The sequence below is a fragment of the Porites lutea genome, chromosome 14 (assembly GCF_958299795.1).
Source record: "Porites lutea chromosome 14, jaPorLute2.1, whole genome shotgun sequence".
Classification (NCBI taxonomy): domain Eukaryota; kingdom Metazoa; phylum Cnidaria; class Anthozoa; order Scleractinia; family Poritidae; genus Porites; species Porites lutea.
The window spans coordinates 16,058,530-16,084,658 of NC_133214.1; the positions used below are offsets into that span (position 1 = coordinate 16,058,530).

General features: G+C 39.8%; 2 protein-coding genes across 2 annotated transcripts; one reads left to right on the forward strand and one right to left on the reverse strand.

The window, feature by feature from the left end:
- Positions 1 to 566: 566 nt before the first annotated feature.
- LOC140924174 (CLK4-associating serine/arginine rich protein-like) lies at positions 567 to 15,733 on the reverse strand. The gene is made up of 22 exons (XM_073374201.1): positions 15,508 to 15,733; positions 14,809 to 14,906; positions 14,325 to 14,363; positions 13,258 to 13,317; positions 12,698 to 12,780; positions 11,978 to 12,062; positions 10,876 to 10,991; positions 10,143 to 10,180; positions 9,989 to 10,047; positions 9,790 to 9,868; positions 9,094 to 9,185; positions 8,482 to 8,523; positions 7,700 to 7,846; positions 5,626 to 6,033; positions 5,384 to 5,429; positions 4,913 to 4,967; positions 4,730 to 4,788; positions 4,241 to 4,287; positions 4,065 to 4,102; positions 2,934 to 2,970; positions 2,508 to 2,557; positions 567 to 1,860 (listed from the first exon to the last, which is right to left on the reverse strand). Exons 1-22 carry the CDS (start codon positions 15,604 to 15,606, stop codon positions 1,781 to 1,783), a joined length of 1,857 nt encoding a protein of 618 aa, XP_073230302.1. The 5' UTR covers positions 15,607 to 15,733; the 3' UTR covers positions 567 to 1,780.
- A 343-nt stretch (positions 15,734 to 16,076) lies between these two features.
- LOC140924073 (uncharacterized) lies at positions 16,077 to 25,218 on the forward strand. The gene is made up of 7 exons (XM_073374071.1): positions 16,077 to 16,238; positions 18,315 to 18,435; positions 20,646 to 20,762; positions 21,065 to 21,217; positions 21,858 to 22,365; positions 23,516 to 23,761; positions 24,437 to 25,218. The coding sequence occupies exons 1-7, from the start codon at positions 16,156 to 16,158 to the stop codon at positions 24,835 to 24,837; spliced, it is 1,629 nt and encodes a 542-aa protein (XP_073230172.1). The 5' UTR covers positions 16,077 to 16,155; the 3' UTR covers positions 24,838 to 25,218.
- The last annotated feature ends 911 nt before the right edge of the window (positions 25,219 to 26,129 follow it).

Consider the following 26,129-nt stretch of genomic DNA (forward strand, 5'->3'; position numbering starts at 1 on the left):
GCTGTAAAAAGGTCGAGAAAACGTACTGGTTTGAGGTTTTATCAAATCTTAAAGACAGTGCAGTCAAGGCAGTTAAAGGGGTGCAAAGTTCAAAACGTAAAGGTGTGTGAAAGGGGTACCATTTGTCAATGGAAAATATGCAAAAGGAGTTCCTTTTCTGCCAGAATGCTTGAAAGTGAGAATTTCTGGAACTCAGAAAGGACCGATTGGCCATTTTGAGGTTGTGCGTGGCTTGTCACGTTCTCGAATTGCACTATGGGAACTGCTTTGGCGACGTAAGCGCTTGTTTTATTGGCTATTAGGAGTATAACGTTACGTCACGCTGACGTCACCTATTGTTATTAATGAGCCAAAAAGAAGCACATTGGTTCTTGAAACAGGGGATTTTTTTGTTTCACTCGTCACACATATGAAAAACAAAAACAATCTTAGTCAACAGTATCATTTTTGTACACAGATGCACATGATCCCGAGACCTTGATCGAATGATCCCTAAAGAGACTGTACACAATCAAGTTTAAGTGACGTCACTTTGCAAGCACCAAACGAGCGAATGACAAAGATATATAAATTATATTTTATTCTCAGTCTGGTTAAGCGGCGTACAGGTCTAGACATAGACAATATTCTCTAAAATTAATTCCTGATTAAAAAGAAACCGCCGCTCTAAAAGTGTAACCACAGACAGTTTCATTTGACATGTATCAGAAAATAAATCTTGGGGTGAAAACGGCACGATCTGTCCGCCAATTTATTTACACCCTCCGATTATCCGAATAGATCTTATTATCTAAAGGAAAAACAACGATCAAAATCGTCTAATAAACTGGCTTTTTAACTACTTGAATACCTAACCAAGTACAGAGGGTAACCATGGAGATAGAGAAGGAAGATCTTTCTGCGGGTCTAGCCAAGCCTGAGTTCAAGCCGTTCCAAAACGACAGGAAGACGGGAAATTCGAGCGCGCAAGAACATTCTTTGAGCGGTCAATTTTTCTTTTATTTTGTCTTGTTCCTTTCTTTTTCTTCACGTGACTACTGCTAAAGGGTTAAGGATTTATAGCAGAGTTGAACACGTGCCGCTAAAGAAGAAATGGTGTTAGCCACGTGGGCAAAGTGGTAATCGGATTCTTGCGTAGCGCTCAGTATGCATGCAGATGAGAATGAACTGGGGCGACCAACAACCGAAGAAAGACGGCTGCAATAAACTGACCACGCAGCATAGAAAGGTTTAGAATGAGTTTCGCAAAATATACTTTATCCAATCAGAACAAGACCAATCAATCAAAAAACCCAAGTAAATCTCCAAACGCGTGTGTGTAAGTCACGTTTGTCTCTTATTTGTGTTTCGGTTGTTTTTGAAAGTCCTCTCGAATCCTAAGGCTTGCGAAAAAATTTCCGGATCAAGAATGGTACACGGAGTACTAAGCAACTTTTCGCAGAGGATAAAAGGCAAGAATGCTAAAGCAAACCACTGCGAGATTGATTACTTTGGCTGCTTAAAAGAAAATCACTCGAACACCTACAGCTGTACAACAATGTCGTACAACATTCGTCTCGTACTTGGATTTCCGGGGGATCTGAGTACGTGCACAAAATTAGTACACGCGTGTATGAGGCAATGTGCGAGGCACTGTATGCGTTACTATAAATTTCCTAATACGGATCGAGAAATGAAGCTCCTAATTAAAAGTCTTGCATCGAGGCTCCTAAAGATCTGTTAAGGCTCCTTCTTCACTCAGCTAGGTGAACGACGTTAGTTAGCAGACTGTTGGACATCATCATTTATTCTCTTTGACTGGATAGACATACTCTACCACGTCCTCACCCAGCGCATGCGCGTCGATATCTACAATGGGAACTAGGAAAAGAGAGCAACAAAATATCAGTGAGCGATAAATGTGTTGCTTGTGGTTAAGTTATTATAGTAGTCATGACATGTCAGATGCTAGCGTTACGCGAGTGTGACTTATAGGAGGCGTGTATTGTGTTACATTGTTTTGCTATTGAGCACCCTATATAGAAGAAACGATTAGCCTTGCGGTATTTGACAGCGTTTTTGTAACTGACTTTGCGAGCGAGGATGCGAAACCAAGTTAAGTCTGTGTACCGTGGCGGCTTTCTTAGAGGCCTTCTGCTACATTAACAACTGAAACGGTTGAAATTAAGACCTGCGAATGGAAATGGACTTTTTTAAACAACTTCGATTGGTCACATCTTTTCAGCCGCAAAAGTTCACATCTATCACTCAGTGGTTTTATCCGAGTTTACTGACATACCGTAAACTGCCGCTCATCAGGGGTTTTACGAGGGCTTATAAAAGGAGGAGCTTATATCCCAGGGGGGATATAAGAGCTTCAAAACAAGATATAGTAGTGCTCTTTAAAATATCCTTTGTATTCAGTATTGGTTTTCTATTAAGCTTCAAAACTTCATAATAAATCAAGTATTTCAGTACAAACTAGAGGGGGCTTATTTCTGGGGGGGGGGGGGGGGGGGCAGACCTACTTTTTTGAGAATCCGTTGGAGAAGTTGATCGCGACCTACTTCTGTGTCTTCTGCAAAAAGAAGATGGAGGGAGAAACTGCATGGTAAGTCACGCGTGAAACAACACCACAAGATACAATACAACAAGTTGGCTGAAAACAAGTTGGCTGAAAACACTCACGCCACTTTCTTAACCAATCAGAAATAGAAGTGTAGAACCCAACACCGACGGGTTTTCCCGCGCATTGGCATATGGTATCAGCTACATGTACTGGCTTCAAGCTGTGATTGGTTCCTTTGTTCGTCTAGTCGAATTGTAATTGGACAGAGTAATATCTGACTTTGGCTCGACTTTCACCGCTCAAGTCCGTGAAATTTGAGGATTTTCAACCAAACAAACAGCTCGCCGTTTCTGGCTGATATAAGCCGGTTAAAAAGGTTTCATACCTCCTAGGGGGCGATCTAGATACACTTCTTCGATGTCCTGCAAACAAAAGAAAGCAGTTGCCTTTATGAGCTGTCATTTTCGGGCAGATTCTTCTTACAGTGGTGCTAAATTTTTCAAGTAAAAGCTTCGAGATATAACACAAATAGTCCACAAAAGTACATGATCCTTGACACTTTGAGGTCGATTTTATTACTAAGAACCGCAGGCACAAACGTTACAACAACAACAACATCAACTTTATTGTGAAAGGTTTGAACCCAGGAGTCATTTCAAAAGTAGGTTGAGTTTGATCGTCCGGGTGAACGTAGTCCTGAATAGGACTGCTGTTGTTGACAGTGACTGACGTTTCGACAACCTGTGCTGTAGTCGTGATACAACTCACTTTGACTCTGAAGATGACTACCGCACAGGTTGTCGAAACGTCAGTCACTGTCAACAACAACAGTCCTATTTAGGACTACGTTCACCCGGACGATCAAACTCAACCTACTTTTGATCAACTTTATCGCAAAACAAACAGATTACAAGAAATAAAAGCAGAGTGAAAAGGAAAAAGGAAATATTTCACGCAATCCGTAGTTAACTTAAGCTAATCGAGGCAGAGGGTGAAGTGGAAAAGAAAGAAAAACTAGACGTAATAACAATTTTATGTAGAGAACATAATTTCAAGTTTAAAGTGATACCCTGTCCGGCGTCATTATTCGCTAAAAAAGCAAAAATTTATTAAACAAGTTACATCTACTTTGAAGTCCTTAGTCGTCGGTTTTGATAAGGTCTACGTTGAAGTCGTCATAATATGGTCATTCGCAAAAAGGATTCTGGTCGTATTTGCTCGCTAGTTAAGCTTGTCTACCAAAAGCCATCGTAAAAGATAAAAGAAAAGAAACGCATATCATTGGTCAATTGGAATTTTTTCAGTCAATGACGGTTCTGATTTTTTGTGGAAAAAAATTCAGGTACGTCTTCTATAAGACTGGAATAATTACTTCTTGAGAATCCCATCGACCTAAATATAGATATTGGTATTTCACTGAGTAAGGGTATCTAGGTCGGTGTCTGTGGATTCAAGCACCAAGCCAAGTATAGAACGTGACGGTCATGCTGTGCATTACAATCAACGTTTTATTTACCTCGTGGAGATAAAGATCTACTTCTCCTGTCTCTATCTCTGCAAAAGATAACAGTGAGAGTGACTCTTTTTAAGTAACGAGGTAACTTCGGGAAATGAACAAAGTGACAAACACTTGCCAAAATGTTCTCAATTACAGCGTTCAAGAAGAATCGAATCCGTTTGCGTTCGCCTTACCGTTCGCGCCATTTTCGCTGCATCTCACGTAAGTCATCCTCTCGTTCCTGTAAGTTTAAAAGCAGCAAAAAACTTCAGCAATTTTTACCAAACGAGCACAGAATATAGCATGCACCACAGTTAAAATTCACCACTAAAGAAACAAGACGGAAACTGGGTCGAGTTAACCTTCGCGAAGACTTCTGGGATTAATACTAGAGACAAGAAGAAAATTGGCCAATAGCTGACCGGCGCGTTCCCAGTAACCATCCCAGAAACAATTGCGAGACGTATTTCGGCCCCAGTTCCCCTCTCGTTTCCAAAAAGGCGAATAGTAACTTATCAGAATCAACAGTTTCCTCTTACAACACCTTCCCTCAACACCTTCTCCGTCAATCTTGTTTCCAGGGTCTTTCATTCTTAGCGTTTTCTAGAAGACGAGAGGCCCTGGTGATGATACGCCAAATATCACTAATCATATCTCTCTTAAAGGAAAATAACGATTCTTACCCTTCTTTCTTGTTCTTTTACTTCTCGTTTTCTTCTGTCCTCCTTTCTGTCTGTTTTCACTGAAATCAGAAAGAACAAACAAACAAACAAACAAATGAAAGAGGCAATCTTCAAAATCATCTTGCAGCAGTTAGTTTGAAAAACCGAAAAACAACGATGTCAGTAATAACTATAAGGCCTTACACTGTTTGTTGAGCATCATCTGCATTCGTTTCTTCATCTTCTCCTGAGCGGTCATCTGCGAATAAAGGTCAACGTTGCAACACAAAAACAGGTTGTAATACAGCATGCAATGCAATGTACCAGACAATAGGCAACGTGCAGTGTGAATGCAAGAGCATTCCATTATGCAATGCAAATGCAATGTAAGCTGCATAGTAAAACGTTAAACAACATCAAAAGACACAGTACCACAATAAGATCGACCTATCATAACTAAGGAAAATTATTTCGACATTTCGCAAAATCAGTTTTAAACGTTTAAAAAGACGTTAAGCTAACCTAGTTTATCGCATAACCTTTCGCGGCGGCGTTGATTTCAAATTCAGCCAGGTAGACCCGGCGTTTCAAGTTGTAATTGGTTCTTTCGTTCGTTGGGTTTGGCCACATAAAATACGCCATGTCCTGCAATCAACTTCATTAACAATTACGCACCTTTTCTTTGCTGCCTGACGAAGGCGTTGCTTTGTTTTTCAACAACCTACGTTTGACAAATACAAGTAAAGTCAGGGCTTAAGGCTGCTGAAACTAGCCAAATATTTGTGCCTTACAAGAGGATTTTAAAATATTTCCCTCTACATTAGTTTTACACTTGAGGAGAGAACATTTTAGCGCAATTTCAAAGACGTTGATAGTCGACAAGACAAAGAGAGATTTCGCAGAATTAAGTGGCTTACCCAAGGGTCTTGGTGGGTAACGCTTTTTTCTCCTTGCTGATATTGTCACGCCCATTGTCACGCTCCCGTCGATCACGATCACGATCACGATCACGGTCACGGCTTCGGCTCCGGCTTCGGCTTCTGCTTCGACTGTGATACTTATGCCTGTCACGCCCACGACCACCGTGACGATCTCTATCACGCGAGTTGCTTCTGTTGCGTGATCGACTTCTGTCACGTGACCGGCTCCTATCGCGTGACCGGCTTCTATCTCGTGACCTACTTTTCTCGCGGGATCTATCACGTGATCTCCCATGATAACGTCGTCGTTCGCGGTCCCGTGACCTTGAACGTGTTCTACTCCTCCGTTTCTTGTGTGACTGGGACCTGTCACGCTCCTTCGACTTCTTCCGTTCTGAAGTAGTACTATTGATGATTTGTACAACAAGGTTACATCACGTTTAGTGATACACAAAAAGTCAAAATAGAAGCAGCAAATCACAAATGGACGTAATTTTTACATACCAGGGTTTGTGTTTGAAGAGCAATCATTGTAGAACCAAGAGATCGTCATCAGAAAACAAAGTCAGACGGGCAACAAACGGCAAGACGAGATGATCATCGTACGGTAAAGTTGAGTTGTTCATCACAGGTAAAGGTGAAGGAAAAAGAAAAGAACAAAATCAGCTAAAACAGAAAACACCAAATCCTAACTGACAAAAGCTATTTTACAATTCTCGGTGTTTCTCGGCGTTACAGACACTATTTTGTTTATCCATTATGCTTGGTGCTGAATGGTATAGGTTGCTCAGTGACCTGTTAGTGTTTAGTAATTTCGTCCCCTCTTGATCATGTTGTCAGCAGCACCCCCAAACCACAACTGTTATCACTTTGTGCCTTTTCTGGCGGGGTGGGGGGGGGGGGGATTTTTAAGGGAAAAAAATTGGAGAAAAAGTAGACCCAAAAAGTAATGTAAAATGATTATCAAATATTAAATTTAATTGTGATGGTAAGACAGCAGAAAAAATTTTTTAATTCTGTGAATTTTAATCCCTCAAAAGGCAAAAAAAATAACATTATTGACTTAAACACCTGAGTAGCTATCTCAGTTTAATACAAAACTACGCCCTCGACAAAACAATAACAGAACACAAACGAGCAAAATATTTATCCAACAGTACCAAAACAGTGAGTCGGCTGAGGTTTAATCTTAAAATCCCAGACGTAAAGATGGATAGTGCTAACCCCAAGATAAATCTCTATCCAGCAGATAGCGTTATTAGTTTTCTTTAACCTTAACGATTGAACAGAAATTTATCCTGTCGATAGCGCCATGCCATTTTTAAACAGTAAGGGATTACCATAATAAGCAAAGGCTTAGATGTTCGTTACAGCAGAGAGGTAGCTTATGTTAATTACAAATTTTGAGGTTGCTCCTTTCGAATTGGATAGTGGGAATGGTTTGGAGACGCTATCGCTTTTTCAGTGGCTGTTACGGGTCTGCGCAGGAAAATGGGCTCAATTCGTCGGTTAGCATTAGATCCCATCGGCTTAAGACCCCTTGACACCTTATGAAGTTGACAACACGTAGTATTTCTTCTCTTTTCCACACTAGATACAGTATCTAGAGTACAAGGGAAACAGACGCAAAAAAATACTACGTCATGTAAACTTCACAAGCTGTCCAAGGGGTTTTAGACAGATGGATAAAAAATGCTAACTCAATTTCGTCAAGCATAACAGTCCCACAGTGCAATTTGACACAACACCAACCCAGTCTTCCTCGGCCCACATTCGCCACTTAAGAAGCGAGAAGAGGACAGGGCCGAGTAAACTTTCGCAAAGACATCTGGGACTGTTACTGGAGACAAGAGTAAAAAAAATTGGCCAATAGCTGACTGATGCGTCACCGGTAACGATCCCAGAAACAACTGCGGGACGCACTTCGGCTCCAGTTTCCTTCACATTTCTAAAGAGGCGAATAAGCGTACAAGCAATGTAAACAGTATACCCAGGGCCCAGTTTCGTCTCTTACAATCGAACTAATGCTGGTCAGATGGTTCTAGCGAGTAACAAAGTAAAGTAAACCGACCGGGAGGAGGTTGAATGCGAATGTGAATCACCGTCCGCTTTCTTGGTCGTCTGTTCATCAGTGCCTGCATGGCTGAATTCTGTGATGTACTCGACCTTTCCTGCGATTTCGGGAGACGGTGATCGCGATGATGATCGTGACGAAGACCTATTGATTGCAAAAGAGAAATGTTATCCCTTGGAACATATTACACGCTGGACCGTTCTTATTTTCTGGGCAGTTAAAGCCTAGAAATGTTCTTACGGACGTTCTTAAATTTCAATAACGGAAATCTGATAACTTTTAAGCCACATATAGACAAGATAAGACAATAATTATAGTTTTCCATTGATAAATCGTACAAGCACAATGTAAATGAATTATTGACCATATACTAGCTTGCATAGCAAGCGTTTCCTTGCGGTATCGAAGCAAAGAACGAGGAACGAGAGTCAAAGACCACGCGAAAATGGCGTAAGTAAAAGAGCAGGGACGGGTGGCTCTTGTTCCATTTCTCGCGCGGTTTTTCTTTGCTCCGAAACCAAACGGAAACGCTTGCTACGCAGGCTAACCGTACACAATGGAATGTGTTGAAAGAAGAAAATTTTACGTGCACTCTGATTCCATGCAGGTAATTATGAAATTCAGATTTTCTAGATTGCAGTGAAAATTATATCGTTCTTCTCTGGGCCTCGGGTATGTTCTTAGCATGTTCTTGTTATTTTTGAAAATTTCAGGCTGAACGTTCTTATAAGAAAAGGTTCTTATAAAAAAAGCAGTGTAAATGAGTTTTAATTCTTTACCTTCGGTATGGTTCATATGTAGGACTCGCTTTCCTGGCATAGCTATACAACAACAAAAAGGTCAAACATAAATACTAGTCTAACGAAAGAAACAAGTTAAACTCAAAAACCGCGGCTTTTACCAGGCAAAAGATAGCGAAAATCGCAACGTTGCTCAGTTGACAGAACAACGGTAGCTCTTATCCGGACGATGGTGTGTTCCATTCCACCAAAATTCAAAGACTTCTTTCTTCGCTTCGTGTACTTTCCTGATTCCCTTTACAAAAGCTAACGTTCTATGGAAATTATAGATCACATCTATCACAGGGGCGGATCCAGGATTTTTTTTAGGAGGGGCTGCACTCGTCTCTTGCTCGACTTCAACACCAATAAACCACATAGTTTTTTTTTTCTTGCAAAAAACCAGTTGTATTAGAAAACCGCAGGTCATCTTAGAGGGCGGGGGGGGGGGGGGGGGGCGGGGGTGCGCACCCCCTGCACCCTCCCCCCAGATCCGCCCCTTTATCACATCTCCGTCCCATAATCAAGTTTCATGGTATTCTATCAAGTGCTACATGTAAATACGATACAGAAATCTTAAAAAAAAAACGGATGCACAATACAATTTTCTACCTTGGTGGCGACTGCTCCACATCATGGTGGCCGTGGGCTTTCCTTCGTTGCTTTTCTCGCAGCGAGCGTCTTTCACGTTTTGCGCGTCGACCCTAACATAGAATGGCGCTCAAAATAAGACCACGACCACACGTATCCGGATAGTTTTTGAAACAATAGATTTTTTTCTCCGTTTTAGCCTCCCGTCCACGCGCGAACGGCGTTCTAGAACGGTCCCTAGAGTGGAGATTTTAAAAAACGCCGGCTTCTCGTTTACGTGTGGATGGACGCAAACGTTGGGACACGTATTTTTTGAAAACAGAGAAAAAAAAATTTCCGTTTTGAAAATATCCGGATACGTGTGGACAGGGCCCAAGCTTGAATTGTTGTTTCAAATTCAGTTACAAAATCAGTTTTCCAAGACTGTGTGTTGTGTTTAGAATTTTCTCAAAGTAATCTCTTCCCTGGCTTGCACGGAAAACAGAACATCAAAGATTACGAGGCCAGATGGCTGCCACGGTGAAAAGCAACTTTCAATACCAACCGTAACTCTTGCTACACGTAGTCTAAGAGCTGTTTTACAATAAATGAGCAATTTCTCGCACGCTCTTTGAACGAAAGGTATGGCTTATGAGAGTTTATAAAATGCACTGCCAAAAGTTACGTGCGCGGTGATTAGTCGTTGCCTGTGGTCTAAAGAATGAACTGGCTACCTACAGTGACAAGCGACCGTTCTTCCTCTTCTTGTCGAAGTCTCCTTTGCTCTTCTATTTCTTCCTTATCTTCTTTCAGTTTTCTACGGGATAAAAACGTATTAACAATATTTTGTAATTCAGTTTTAAGTGGTCTAGTAAATTCTGGGTGTTCTCCTAACTGAAGAATGAAACTTAAATGATTTTGAATTTTTATTACAAACCTGCAAAACTGAGCTGAAGCCATTCCATAATGCAGTCCTCGAGTATCCAGGGTCTCGCGCTTTTGAAAAACAGAGAAGATACAACAAAAACAAAAATTTAAACAATGTTCATACAGCAAAAGGAGAAAAAAGGCAAAAGCGTAAAGATCATTACCTGATTTGCATCGATTTCATCAATGTCCACTGTAACATCTGCAAAATAAATTGTCCTTTTCAGTTAAGCTGCGTGCAAACGGACGCAACAACTCCCAACGTTGTTGGCCTAACAATGTTGGGAGTTGTTACGTCCGTCTGCACGTAGCTTAAAGTTTGACCGGTATCAAACTTTGCGCAACAACTCCCAACAACATGTAACAGGGTGTGCAGGAAGACGCAACAATGTTGGGAGTTGTTGGCCGACAATGTTGCGTCCGTTTGCACGGGGCTTTACAGGTGTAATAAAGCGATTGTTGTTTGACTGGTTTCCTACATGTTCGTTGATTCTTTTACCAGTCGATAGTTAAAAAGATCAAATCATAAACTTGTCTGCCACAAAGAAAACGTTAAAATGACAAAACCCTCATTTGTTAGTCCAATCGGCAGCCCAGTTTCTTATTGGAATGATTCCCGAGTAACATAGTCCTTTTACTTTTAATTCAAAAATGGAAGCTGGAGAGTCCAGCTTAACATCTGTTGAACCAGATGTGTGACAGGACTGTAAATTCTGCTGGTGTTTAAATATGGGAAATTTGTCAGAAAATTAGTGTTGACACACAGAGATAGAAAAATGAATCAATATGCAACCACCGGTTATACAAGAAGCTCGCCGGATAAGACTTGTCACCAACAATGCTGTTGTCCATAATCAAACAAATAATGATGTTCAAAGATCAGGAATAACTTCTTACCAATGTCGCTAAGAACACTGTCGCTGTCGCTGTCTTCATCATCATCTTCCTTGTCGGAGTTGCCAACACCTCCACTATTGTCATATGAGAAACCTATGGTTGCCTTGGCTTGACTTCTAAAACATAACAATCAATACAGGAAAGAAAGCACATTACACTGGTTGTTGACAACTTTTAAACTTAGCTGGTGCAGTTGGAAGACCAAGGGCCTGCACAGAAGGATGTCGCAGATCTGATGCATCAAAGACGTAATTTAACCCTGGTACGTAATGTCTGCGAAGAAATACCGAGATCCTTGTTCTGGGCCCGCAACAAACTCAATGAATTACCAGAAGAGTGTTTCGAATTTTCTTTCGCCCTAATTGGCAAATCAACAATGGCATTTTTAACAGGCCAATCATGGAGTGTACTCAAATCCTGGTACACAGGTGGGGACCCACAACAAGGATTTGGCGCTGTTTTGCAGATAAACTTACTACGCTGATCTCCAGGAGAGGAAAAAAATTTAGAAACTGGCGCAGCCTTTGTACAGTTCTGTAGCCTGTTCCATGTACCAAGATAGTCCAAAATGGGCTCAAGAAAAGTAGCATCGTTTTTGTTTCCGTAAGGATTGTTTTGAATACTTCATCATGGTATACCAGTTTCCTATGATTGGTCGATTTTGATAGTTTACATCATAATTTACGTCAGTCACTTGGTTTCACTCACACAGAGTCAAACATTATGTGAAATCCTCGAACACCACATATTTTGACATTCTGGCGGAGTAGTGGGCAAAATGAGACATTGAAAAAGATGCTAACAGCCTCTTTCCTTGTCTCTTCCCTCTGTTTTTCATATGCTTGGTTTTTCACTGCTTGCTACTCTTTTTTCACTTGTCTGCACTAATTGAGAGCCTGGCGCAAGCTAATAGTTCTGGTAACCTGGTTTAAATTTTATTTTCCTTTGTTTTGGGATATGGTAATGTATGACCACGAGTTTAAATGGTAAGTACTGCCTGTCTGTGGGAGGGGACATGACTAATAAAAATAGTGTCCTCTTATCAATTATTAGCAGTACTTCAATATTTTTATTAGTGGTACTTTATGATCTTTTTTCTTACTTCTCTTTATCTTTCTTGTCATCATCTTTCTTCACCCCATACATCTCCTCTATTTCCAACTGCCGAAGGTAAGATTCCTCTGAAGCTACAAAGAAGAATTTAAAATTTAAAATGATTAAAACAGTACGCCCCTCATTTGAAACAAAAAGTTACAGGGCTATGCCTGTGTAAAAAAACTCCAAGCTGTGACCAGCTTGGTCACCATGGCAGGAAGCGTTCGATACGTCATGTGCCAAGCCATAGTGAATGTATTAAATGTGTTTATAGTCCTTCTAAAGCTAAAGCAGGCTAAACATATGCAGGAAATAATAATTTACCAAGCCATTTTCTTTATAATCTCTCTTTTACCCAGGTTGCCCAGGGAATTAGGCCTTGAGATAAGGCTTACACCTACAATTTCAGTTCTAATAGTTTGGCAGCCGTTGTCATTATGTCAATATGAAGGAGGGTTGGTTAGCCTGTGTACAGCTGCCTCCACTCCTCCCCTCAGAGAAGGGGGTAGCTGTACATAGCCTAAAGGCAGATGGGTGGGGCAGGTCAGGCAGTGGCAAACAGCAACTAAAAAAACTGAAATTTGAACTACCATGTAACCTTAGAAACCCCACACATTAGAACCCATAGTCCCAGCTGTGTGTGAAAATAAGATTTCTGCATCACACGCTCCTCAGAACCACACTTGGCCTGACTCCACTGAGGGATATAAGCAAGTTAATTACTGACCTCCACTAGCATCTATCATTACCAGTGTTCTGTATCTCTCGTAATTCAACCTGTGTTCCTCAGGATCAGTCTCCATCAAAGGTCTGAAAAATGAAACAAATAAATAACAATAAATTAATTAGAAGTACTAGCACATTCAAACATTATGGTAGTGCCTACCATTCCTGGTCAAATTGGAATTTGAAAATGTTGGTTTTTGAGGAGAGGGGAATATTAAAATTTAAACCAGAGTACTCTCAGAAAAACTCTCAGGGCAACAGAGAAAATTGACAACAAACTCAACCCACTTTTGACGTCGACGCCTGATTTGAGCCTGAGTCACACTGGTGCCAGGGAGGTGAGTGCTCTATCCACTGCACCACCCTTGCTACCCAAGAAGAGATGAAATGAGATAAAAAAAATAAACTAAGAACCGCATTCCCTTTGCTCTTGCCATTGTAGTTTCATAAAGTGTTTGGCATCTGCCTTAAAGAGAGTTGTTAACTGTGTCTTTCAAGGCTACTGGAGAAAATGCTTCAAGTACAATAAAGAAATAAAACAAAAGAGATTTGGTGTTTTACCCAAATGTGCTTGATGATGGTTGCTCTGGAATAATATCTAAGTGCGCTCTGACATCAAACCTGAAATTGAAAGTAATCAAATATTATTGTATTCACATTTATCTAAGACTGTCATTAAGGACTAGTGGCTGAGGATTTCCACTTAGTGGCTTTAAGCATGAACCTGGAATGATTCCACAGGAAACAAAAGGAAAACAGAACCAATGGAACTTTCTAGCCATTCAATTCCCTGCCTAATAATAATAATAATAATCTGGTGTATACAATATAATTATTATATTGTATACACCAGATAACTTGAAATCTTAGTGACAACCCTGCATTTAGCACTAATATCAGTGTCTTGTTGTTTTTAGGCTGTTTCATGATAGTATTTTGTCATAAACTCAATGTTGCTTTTAATGATGGTCACATAAAAGATGATATGACGATGATAATAAAGACAATATTAAATTTTAAAAAATCATTTTATTCAGTCAGTGACACAGGTGGCTCATACGAAAAAATACTGGTAGTCAAACCTATGACCTTCTGGCCTCAGTTGTTCAAACGTTGGATAGTGCTATCTAGCGGATAAGTATTGGGGAAACTAATTGTACTATCCACTGGATAGAGCTTTATCTGGCCCGGGTTGTTCAAAAGATGGATAGTGCTATCCACCGGATAAATCACTATCCAGTGGATAAGTATTTGGAAAACCAATTGCACTATCCAGGGGATAGAGATTTATCCGGTGGATAGCGCTATCCAGCCTTTGAACAACCAGGGCCAGGTTACCAGTCAACCAGACGTTCTAACACTAAGCTACAAGAGACCAGCTCATTGGACCTAAGGTCACTAAACTAGGTTCATGCAACAAACATTTTGCATACTGCTTGGATTAGGATGTCGATATGCGCTTATGCGCCATGATTAAGATGAGATGGTGAATTTTTTAGCCTCGTGAGTAAATAAGAATGATATTTATTCAGTCAGTGACACAAGGGGCTCAGACGAAAAAGTACGAGTACCTCCCAACAGGAGTTGAACCTATATAAAAATTAACTTTCCAACCCATAATAACTTACCTGTCAATCATATTGTTTGCATCACCTTGCCAAGGCATCCTGGAAAAAGAAACAGTAACAGAGTGTAATACCATCAACTGACGTTATACAACTCACTTTGACTCTGAAGATGACTACCGCACAGGTTGTGGAAACTTTAGTCACTGTCAACAACAACAGTACTATTCAGGACTATGTTCACCCGGATGATCAAACTCAACCTACTTATGAAATGACTCCTGGGTTCAAACCTTTCACAGTCTAAAGTCGGTAAATTGAGACAAAAGTAATTGCTTTACTCCATATCAATAGGTAGATCTTAATGAAAAAGTTATAAGCAAACATTTTCATGGAAAAGTCTGAAGCTAGACTGGAATTTCCAGAGGGGTGAGGCCAGAGGGGGGTGTCAAACCAAAAATTTTCCTCATGGGGGGACTACGAAATTTTTTGGTTTGAGCTATGAACCTCACAATTTTCTACATCTAGTCTATATTTTTTCACTCACATTACAGATTTCCCATCCCCTGCTGCAGATAACTGTGGATCAATGTGGATTTTACACTTTTGTCCATAGAGTCTAAGAAACTGGGTTGGATCTAGCCTCTGTGAAAATATCAGTAAAAAGAAAATAATGTAAGTATTGATTCATACAGTACCAAAACTAGAACAGTGGTCTTGTGAAAGGTTGTGAAAACTCACTCTTTTACAACAAACACAATTCCACTACAATGTGAGGGATGTCAGTAAGATTATAAGTTACCAGGTGAATACAAGAAGTAGGTGGGGAATCAAACAGCTAGGGATTTCTTTTGGTTCTATTTTTCTGTGAAAGGAGCTGGGGACCACATTCATAGTAGCTAAGGGCAATCCCTGCCCCCCACCACCGCCCCCAGCCTCTTAATGATAGCCCTGCAATGATAACTGAGAATTTTATTGATACAAAAAGAAATAAGTTAATAAAAAGCAGTTGTATCCGTAATATCATTTAGAACCATGCAAGTTTATCAGTAATTCTTCTGACACAAAATGAGTCAGTGTTTACTAAATGTTCAATGAGTATAAACTCTAAGAAGTATAGGCTAAATTTCATTTTGATTTTTGGGCGATGAGTCCAGTTCCTCCGCGGAAAAGGTCACAATGTTACCTTCCTTGCCTCATAATCCTTCATCTACGATAACAAGTAAAAAATTAAACATAATCCAACCATCTTCTCGTAGAAAGCCCTCCTTCTTTCAGCCCTTTTTCGATAATCCACCATCATTCCCCGCAACTTTTTCTCCTGTCTTCTCGCTTCTTGCCACATCTTTCTTCTAGTTTGTTCACAAGACCTCAACAAAAGTAAGTTTATGAAACCATTTATCAACAATCTAAAGCCGCTACATCTCTCGATTTCCCTATATTAGTTGGAAAACGTGAAACTTGTCGCAGAAATTAAAGTTAACGCGAAATTTCCCAACGCCAGCGTTCTTTTTGTCAGCGTTACTTCTCTTTAGCGCATAGTCTATAGTGAATAATATTAGCGGCAATTCAAAAGAAACACTAGGGATGGGAGGGTAATACTGACACCGTTGCCGACTAATGAATCTTTTGAATCTTTTGATTAGTTTAGGAAGTAAATCTACTCAAAAGAAGCGATATCTTCTAAGAATTCTCATCTCAAGAGAAAAATAAACGTTGAAGAAACATTTTTTCTTTTAATAATTCTTTCCTGGGGACCCTATTGCTGTTTCTATATATCGCGAGCTTTATCACGCATTTCGCGCGTGACATTAGCGCGAAGATCATGCGGTTTCTCAAGTGCATTCAGTGTGGTGTGTGAGGCGAACTCTGCAAGATCGCTGGCCGTCTGTTGATGGAAGCTTGGCGTTACAGTGCGTTAAACACGCAGTTCTGTAACTTGCAACAGAAGCTGTTGTCGACGATGCAAACCTCAAAGTAAGTGAATTCAATTGAAGGGAGAAGTTTGAGGGAAAATACGAAAACTTCAGCGCGCAAATCCAGACTCGCCGCTCGCGTTTCTCGGCACGTAACGGCTTCGACTATGTACACACACTTAAACACGCTGTTGGTTTCAAAATAATTTGTATATCTTTTCAAGAGGAGATTGTTGCCGTGTTTTTCAACAGATATCAATCGTAGTTTAGTTGTAGGGTAGTGTTAAGTCGCAATGAAAGTCTTTCCAAAACTGAAAATGAATTAAGAGTTCAAAGAGCCCTTTTGGCGGTGATTAAATTTCGCGCAACGGTACACGTTTATAGACTATCGCGAATCATGTTAGTTCTCTGTTCTCCCCGAAAAACTGCACCACGAATTATTATCACAGTTGCAGCTTTTTTGAGTTAAATGCTCGGCATGTATTGGCCGAGCTGTGATTGTTTCCTCTTTGCTTCAGATGTGAGAAACCAAAATTTTATATCCAGAAAGTGAAATATGAGACTCAAGCTTTGTTTGATTTCCACAGCAGGGGAGGGGTTGGGATGGAAATTCGTGTGCAACCCCTCCCCGCTCATCCTATTAAACCACCATCTCTCATGAAGTCACCACTTTTTAGTATCAAATGACAGTTTGAGAATTTTCCATTGTTTTTTACCGTTTTTTTAAGTGACTAGACCCCTTGGTGCAAGGTTTGATCTCCTGTGGGGGAGGGGGGGGGGTATTCTCTCATATGGCCTATACAGGGATATGCTGCTGGTCAGTAGGCCTATCCCAATTATTGTGCTCAGCAACTTTAGATCAACTTTTGGTATTAGGAGCAACTTTTTGTGGTTCTAGCAACCTTTGCCTGCGTGAAGACGTCTCCTATTTCCTTTGTTGCATGCGGAAAAGGGAACGTCCCTTTTCCGCGTGCAACAAAGGAAATAGGAGACATCTGCACGCAAGCAATAACAACCTCAACCTCAAGCAATTTTTGAACAAAATATCGGTTTAGAGCACATATCAAGCATGAAAAAGTCAACCATTTCACAGGAAACTTCAATTTATGGGAATTTCTTAAATGTCAAGAGAGGATTGTCTTCTCTGGTAAATATGTAGCAATCTTTTGAACAAACACAATCTCTCACTTGTCCAAGTTTAGCAGGCCTAAAAGGACAATTATTGTCGTATGAATAATAATTTTATAATATTAGTATGCCTAAATTTTTAGCCCATATTTGCAAGTGATACTTTAAAGGTTGGTTTTAAGCTAAATTTCTTGACCAATATTAGCAATAAATTGTGAAGAAAGAAAAATAAAACTTTAAATTGATGTTTACTTAATAATATCCAGAAATTTCAGTAGCAACTTTTTAACTTTTTGGCATTCTAGTTAGCAACTTTCCAGCATTTTACGAGCATAATCGGGACAGACTATTGATCAGGGTATAGTTTTTACCTCTCTATCCTAAACAGGACACATAATTTCATATGTGTCTGTCCTAAATAGGGTATGTAATTAGTGTGAGTCTGTGAAGAGGGTATTGCCGCACAATTGATTTGATTTGCTAGATGAATTTTGTTTGTACTCCAAGTATACACAAGTATACAAAAGCAATGACTATAACATAAATTCGCTCTATTGCAATTGCCAGTAAATGGCTTGGGAACAAGACGGTGTGCATTTTGTCCTTTATGTCCTAAACAGGGTACTAAAATAATAATATTTTATTCAACCAATGTTTCGGTATAGGTGAGCCGTTGAGGGTTCGAAACCCTGACCCTGTTTAGGGCAACACCCTCATTATCATTGAGGGTGTAATCTGTGAAAGGTTTGACTCAGTGTTTTGTCTTATTACAGGTTTAGATAATAGGCTTTAGCAACAGAACAGGAACATCAGTTGACGACAGGAAAATGTGCGGAAAGGACCAAACACAACTTCCGGTGCCCAATTTGCTGCTCTGCCATTGGTCAAGCCAGTTGTTTGATTTGCATGCATTGTCGTCAACTGACATTCGCACTCTGTTGCTAAATCAGCTTAATTTATATTGTAATGACTGCCACAGTTTTATTAATTTTATATTGTTCTTTACCAGGGATCTCAATTCAGCTAGTGGCGAGCCAATGGACAGTGATTTTCACAATAACAATGCAACAAATTGTAAGTCTGGTGTTAAGCGAAGAGCAGTGGATGATATACAAAACAACATTTCTCAGGTGATTGAGTCTGTTATTGCAACCTCTGTTAATCTTGTTGTTTTGATTTTCTCATGTTTCTCTTTTGAGCACAAATTTAATGATGAGTCAAAATAATTTCCAAAATCAGTAGATTGTGAAGGAATTGGTTTATGTTTCAGGTCAAAATTATATTCAGGTTAAACTTTTTTAACCTAGGTTGATTCTCAATTTCCTTTGCCTCCTAGCCCTGATGGATTCATGAATAGTTGGGCTAGGAGACAAAGGAAAGAATAATAATTATTGTTAATCAACTTAGGTTAAAGAATAATTTTTTTTAACCTGAATTTAATTGTGACCTGTTACATGTATTCTTGTAATTGCCAACTTATCAAAAATCAACTTTTCAGCTCAAATAGTATTATCTACTTCAAAATTAAAATGAATAAATATAAGATGTTCATACAATCATGTAACTAACTGGTTTTAAATGGTAAGAATTCAAAAATTTAGTATAAAAACAAGTAAGCAACCAAATGTAAATATTTTAACAAACTATCCACTATTGAAAGGTACTGATAAATCCCTTGTACACAACTTGTAATTAGAATTCAAAAATTTAATTTAAAAACAAGTAAGCAAGGTTACCAAATGTGAGTATTTCAACAAACTCTCCAACATTAAAGGTACTGCTTAATCCCTGTACACATCTTGTAAAACTATTAAAAGTACTGGATTGTAGAATCCCAGTTTCTTAACTTTCCAATAATTGAAACCAAGTGGCCTACCTTCTCCAGTCAAATGCTATAATCTTACTTGCCATTTTTTGTTGTTTGAATCCTCTTTATAACTTGAACCAATTTCCTTTTCCTCAGGGAGTTTTGAATAGTAGGGATTACAATATAAATATATCAAAAAAACAAGTTTAATTTGATGGCGCTCAGCCAGTGTCTTCATGATTGTACCACAAGCAGAATTTTTTTAATGAGTTTTAATCTTGTGGATAAATAAGAAATAAATCCATATGCTGTTTTCCCAATAAAGAAATAAAAACTCTCAACACAACTGAGACCAACAAGCTAACAACATTTTTTCCAAACTCTTAAAATTTCAGAAGAAACAAGCTGTGAACATGATGTATTGAAGAAGAAGCTGTTTGACAAACCAACAACAAGAACATCATAAATACATGTACTTGCCATTTTGTAAACTTTTTTAACTAAAATGCTATCCTTTTCATACTAATAAAATGTGTTGAATGATCTATGCTAAATCTGTAACATAGGGAACTTGAATTTAGATTTTAACATATAACATTTTGTATGTACCTTTGGCAAGTCTTGTGTATATAAATGACTTATAATGTTAAACATTAATTAAATTTAAACCGTATGAAACTAGGCTTAGCTCAAAAAATAAATATAGGTTTTCCATTTGCCATTTTGTTGCTTTTTTATGATTAATATATTTAAAAAATTGTCCAACATTTTATTTTTTCAGCAGACATTTTATAATTAAGCTACATGTAGGCTTTAACAGTCAGTTTCTATTTAAGAACACCAATTTTAGAACTGACTTCTAGTGTAGGAAAAATTTCAGTCTTATTTACATGTTGTACTTGAGATTATTTTATTTCCACATAGACTGGTCAGATACTTTAATATATTGTTTTTCTTTGTCTTGAAATTCAAGCGATTTGTAAGATATCTATTTATCTAAAGTGTTTTAAACTGAAACAAATCAGCTTGTGTATTTGTTTTTTTACTTCAGTGTGGTATATGTAATAAAAGTTAATAAATTCATTTTTATTTTTAACTGAAATTCAAGTTTGCATTTTTTTTTTACTTTCTTTTTGTAATACTCTGTCCCAGACTAAGGAAACTGTTTAAAAACAGTACCCCTTCACAAAGGCAGTTTTTTTTAACCCTTGTGTATGTAGTGGATAGAACCCTTCCCCACCCCGTCACTTGTCTTGCACAGTGTGTATGGCCTCATCACCAAATTCTTGCTATGACTTGTATTAATACTGGATGTATACCCATCACTCACAGAGTTGATTGCAAAGACAAGCAGTGTAATTTTAATAAAAATGAGGGTGGACAGAGACAAATAAAACCCCTTCAGCAGCATTTTTATAGGGTTCAATGTATTTTCCAACATTTTGCAAAAAGGGAAATTTGGGACCTGTTGCGAATTTGATATTTTGTATGTGTAAGGGTTTTAACAGCAACAATGTATAATGCTGTTTTTAGGAGAAAATTGGAAAGTTAGATGAAAACTCCTTGTGGTCCAATGATTTCTGCCTGAAATTAGATGTGTACACACAGACAGAGGCCTCATATGTAAAAGAAAGTTGCTCCAAGTCTTTGGTAAGTCCTTTTGTCTACCATAAATCTTCCACTTTCTTCTGTCCCCAAGGTGACCATTTTGGAGAGGCTCAGCTGTATAAAGGGTATGTTTTGCCCCATCAACCCTGCCTCTATGATTGTCTAGTACCCTTAATCTATGGTACATGTAGGGCGAACAACTTATACTTGCAGCTGCTTCTTACTGCTAAAACTGAGTAATATGCTTGCTTTGATTTTTTTTACTCATTAATTCTTTTCCTAAAGAATAATTTTGTAGTAATAGTCATGACACTGAAAACCAAATTTATATTTCTCTTCTTCAGTCTTTTGTTAGTGACATAGTTCAAGCAAATGGCAGAAAGCTTGAAAAGATTGAAAAGTTTTTGGAGACGCTTGAGTGCAAGATTGACAGTTTTCTTATGGCAAGTGATCCAGGAAGTGAAATCTTTACACCTAACAAAAAGAAAACAGATTTGGTAAGCATATTTTTTAGGCAAGTTTATTCATCTGAGAGAAGAGGGTAAGAGAAATGATAGAGATGTTACAGGGGATTTCCCCCGGCTACAATGAGCATGACCTGGAAAGTAGCACGAAATTCAGGGGCGGATCCAGGATTTTTTTCAGGAGGGGGTGCACTCGTCTCTTGCTCTACTTCAACACCAATAACCCACATTTTTTTTTGGCAGAATACCAGTTGTATTAGAAAACCAAAGGTCATCTCAGGGGGGGGGGGGTGCGCACCCCCTGCACCCTCCCCCTAGATCCGCCCCTGAAATTTACTTCCAAGCTGCTCAATTCCCCTACCTACTTGTTTCATATACATGGCACATTAAAATCTTAGTGACAGCCCTAAGGTTGTGAATAGGACAACTTTTCAGTTAGTCAAAGATAGGATTCTAATGTTTAAATGTAAGTTGACTCTTCAAAACCTCTACTTTCCTAATGCAAGCTAGAGGAAATGTGATGAACAATGGACAAAACAAGTACAGTTGCCCGGTTAAATTGTGAGATCGTGAGTTGAATGCCCAAACCGGGAGTGTCACGGTCAAACCGTGAGAGCAGGAAGGGCTGCAAACTCTGGTTTGTTACTGACAATAACTTTGAATGGTTTTTCAGATGTCCTTGAGACACCCAATTGCACCAGAGGCAGACAGTGGGATGACTGTGCCCACAGGCATCGTGATATCACCAAATAAAATTGGTGGAAGCCCCAGGGATACCAATGTTCCAGCTCTTGCAGACAGCACCAAATCACCTAACACCTGTCTTTCGCCTAGCCTGAATCCCTTTGCCTCTCGTGTAGAGACCTCAGATGTTAACAGTACTGCTTACTGGAACCAGGGCTTTCAGCAAGGGCTAGAGGTAGCTACAAGACAGCTGCAACAAGTATCACAGCCCAGACCTGTGATGCCATCCGGGCAAGTAGCGGAAACAGCTGCTAGACCTGTTGTCTTGGAAACAAAGTCGGATTCACTCTCTAGAGGACTGGACAGAGATGACTTAGTGGGTGATTCTGATCGCGTGGTGCCTGTTATAATCTCTTTAGGGGATAAAAGCAAGAAAAGCGTCACAGCAGAAATTCAAATCCAGGATATAGCGAATGGGGCTATGTGCACGTTAGAAGGTAGGGGAGCCAAAATAAGAGACGCAGCCCTCTCCTTTTCAAAGCGTAGGCCACGTTCCGGTGTGGTTAGAGCAGGTTCCAGTTTGTCCGTTAATCAACTAAAAATAAGCGATATATAATAGAGGATTGTGAATGTCTATCTGTTGCAAATTAGATGCTTACAAAGACCGTTCCCTTAACGACCAGATAAGCCTGTGTGGCAGGAGCGAAATAGGGGAGGGGAAGGAAGGGTAGGGGGAGGGGGAGAGTAGCCTTTAGAAAACAGCCTATATTTCGCGACGTCACCACTGGTTTCTGTGCGAAATGACGTCTGAGAAATGACTGTAGTCATTTCGAGGGAAAACTCGGGTTTTCAATGAGAGCTGGTGGCCAGCGAAATTTGCGGCTATTTCACGTGAACTCGCTGCCTACTTTTCTTTGGAAATTACCCCAGGTTGAAATAAAGTATTCGTGTGCTTTTATTGAATAAAAAAGCCAAAATTTAATGATGTCTTTTTTCTGTTCAAACACTCTAATTTTTGTTCCATAATGGTGAAAATGCATTCGGCTAAGAGGCCCAGATTTCAAACTTTCCAGAAACTCGCGCCTCTGCGGCAAGTTTTTTCCTTCTCCACCTACTCCAAAGCTTTTGCCACCTACTTAAAATCTTACATCATGAAACCACGGGCATCACGAAATGTCGGCTGTTTCCTTAGGCTAAGGGGCGAAAAGCAGGGCGAGGAATCCCGGCAATTCCCTCTACCTTTTCCTTCGTTCCCACACCCTTTCTACTGCCCAAGAGTGTTCTCATCTCAGACGAGTGTTTCAATTTAATAATGCGCAGCTGTCACTTAACATGAAGACTGAGTCTGATTTTTATTCTGGAATCTATCTCCTGAGAGACACTGAAGTTTCCATATTCAAGTAGACTGTTCACAGTCCTTTATTTTTCCATAAGATCATCGACATCGAGCGCTTTGCGTTACGGGCTGCCATCTTGCATGAGTGTCAAACCCCGCCGGTAGGGGAGGGGATGGGAGGGGAGGGGATCATGTAAGAGAAAAAAACATCGAATCTGTTTAATTTAAATTGTTTGTTTTGAGTATATGTATTCGGACTTGAATTGTCTCGAACGAGGTGACCTCAATTTCGTTTTATCATTTGTTCACAGGGCTCCAACACGTTTCTTATTCTCAAGGATGTTGGCTTGGCGACAAGACAAACCCACAGTCCCGTGTGTGGTACTGTGGGGATACAAAGATGCTGAGTCGTGCCGAGGCTTCTGGTTCAAACCCGGCCAAACTTTCTCTCAATCTCCTTGAAGCGTTGTTTAGTAGGGACGAGATGGCCGCGTCAAATATTAACGGGGCACGTGGTCGAGAACTGCTTGATCCAATCAAAATAAAGGGCATTCAAGGTGAGTTTTGCAACCGGTGCTCGGCGGACTGCCCGGCGCGGGAAAAGGTGGGATAGGGGTCAAGTGTGAAAAAAAAAGGAGGTTACAACCTTTCCAATCATGAACTGTTTGAGCACACGCAACAGGTGCCACTCAAGGGCAGCAAAACATGGAACAGTCGCAGACAAAGAAAACGTGATCTTGGTAGGGCCGAGTCTGTCGAATTATGCCGGCATAGTTTTGAGCATAAATGCTGTACTACTACTAGACATATTAAATTCTGCAAGCAGAATCGTAATCAGTGCTGATCGTACTACGTAAAAATTAACTCTGCAAGACATCAACACGACACCGAAAGAACTCAAAACAGAGTGGCACTTTTACGTAGTACGATCAGCATTGCAGTATTCTGCTTGCAGAATTTAATATGTCTTCTTTTCATTTTTGCTGATCAGGTCTTTATAGATCCTACGTTCTTCGGCATATTCGTTTGCGGTCCTTTGCAGTCCTTTGTGGTTAATGTTTGTACAGGCTAATTTTTGCAGCTAACGCCAGGTTAACCTGCGCAGGTTAACGCCAGGTAGAATGTAAACTTCAGAGAAGTGTGCTCCGCCCTTTTTGCCATACGGGTTAAATAACATGAAAGTCAATAATTTAAACATTGCCTATGTTGTTATTATTTTTCTTTCTTTCTAGTTCACATCAACCATAAGTTTCCAATTGAGTCAGATAAAGAAGAAATGCGATGGCGCTTCATTAAACCCCGAATTGACAGCAAATGCCGGGCGCAGCGCAGGATGCAACGGGAACAGCAAGCCAAGCTTGATAATTCCCTCCGGTTGGGTAGTTCCGAGCGGACGTACCGTGGCACTCGCCCCCGTCTAGACCCCAGGGAAAAAGACCAGCTTCTGTACGGTTACAGCAGAACACCCGACCTCGTGGTTAGGACTTCTGAGCCGGAAGCAGCCGTGGCTAGTCCGCAGGGGACTGGGATGGATGTCGATGAAAGCCAGTTAAATGGCGCGAACCACCTGGAGCAGTTGTCAGAGAATGAAGCCATTGTAGAGATAAGTGGGAGTCCTGTGACCGTTGAATGAGTTTAGCCTTTGGTAAAGAGATACCTGTAAATGTACACAACGAAGCTAATTAGTGGTATTCCTGTGAATATGCGCTCATTAGTGGACGGGATCGTCTTCTATACTTCTGCAGGAGCCCATAGAAGAATATAGATTTCAATGAAGCTTAGTATGCTAACTTTAAAGACTATAATGGGAATGCATGGCTAAGTTTAAAGCCGCGTTGAAAACATATTAGCCTGGGGTGCAAGTGGTATTGCATCTTTTTAGGTTATGGATTATTAACCAATCAGGGCTAGCTCTGACTTTCCCGCCCTTGGCAACAGCTAGATGACGCTTCCCGCGATTTTTATGAGGAAATCTGATTGGTTTATTCGTTATATTCTATTTTTTGGATTTCAGTAAGTCTGTTCAATTTGTTTTGGTCTGATACAGCTTTTTTGACTTTGCAAAACGAAGAAAGAAACGAAAATTACCAGTCTTGATCAGTGTTTTCTGCAAAACCTGAACGCTAGACTTAATATGAACGTGACGACATTCATTATCCTTTAAACTGGCCCGACGAAGTTACACTCTGTTAAACAAATTTCGGACGCGACTTGAAAACTAATGAGCTCTGATTTGAATTTAATATCCGGCCTCTTTCATGACCTTGACTTCCTCCCTGATTACCCAAGTATCGAAAAGAACAAAGAAAGGTAGAATAACTATGATAAATGAGATTTCGTAACCGTCACGGAATGCTTGAATTAACAATAAGCGAATAGTTCCTTTTCCGCCATCTGTTATGTCCTTAGTCATAATCATTGATTTATACTTTGTTAAATGATTCCAAAGGGAGCGTTTCCTGCATTGTAGACATTTTAGTGGTTTTTACGGACGAAATCTTGTTTAAGCTGTAGCTCAACTGTTCAAACTAACGTTCCATAGTACAATGTGAAATTACTGCTGAGGAGGTTTCATTTGAATTGTAACACCATTGGATTTCATCCGTAGGTTCAAACATTAGAATCACAAATCATGTCCTAAACTCGGTGTAGGAGCTAAAGACCTAATAATAGAGCCTTAGAGTTTTAGCGACGAAATTAAGAAGTCTGCCGAGCTCACGTAATAATGATAAATGGTATACCAGCTCTATAAATTTTATCTTACTGGCCTCTTGTTTAAAGTACAGTAGTCTGGACCTTTGAAGGATTTCAGTAATCTGCAAAGAACCTCTAAATACAGCTGAATTCTGAATGCCATCAAGTGCCACAGGTAAAAAGTTCCTTGCCAGCTATGGTCAATAAATTTGAATAGTAAAGCCCAAAGAT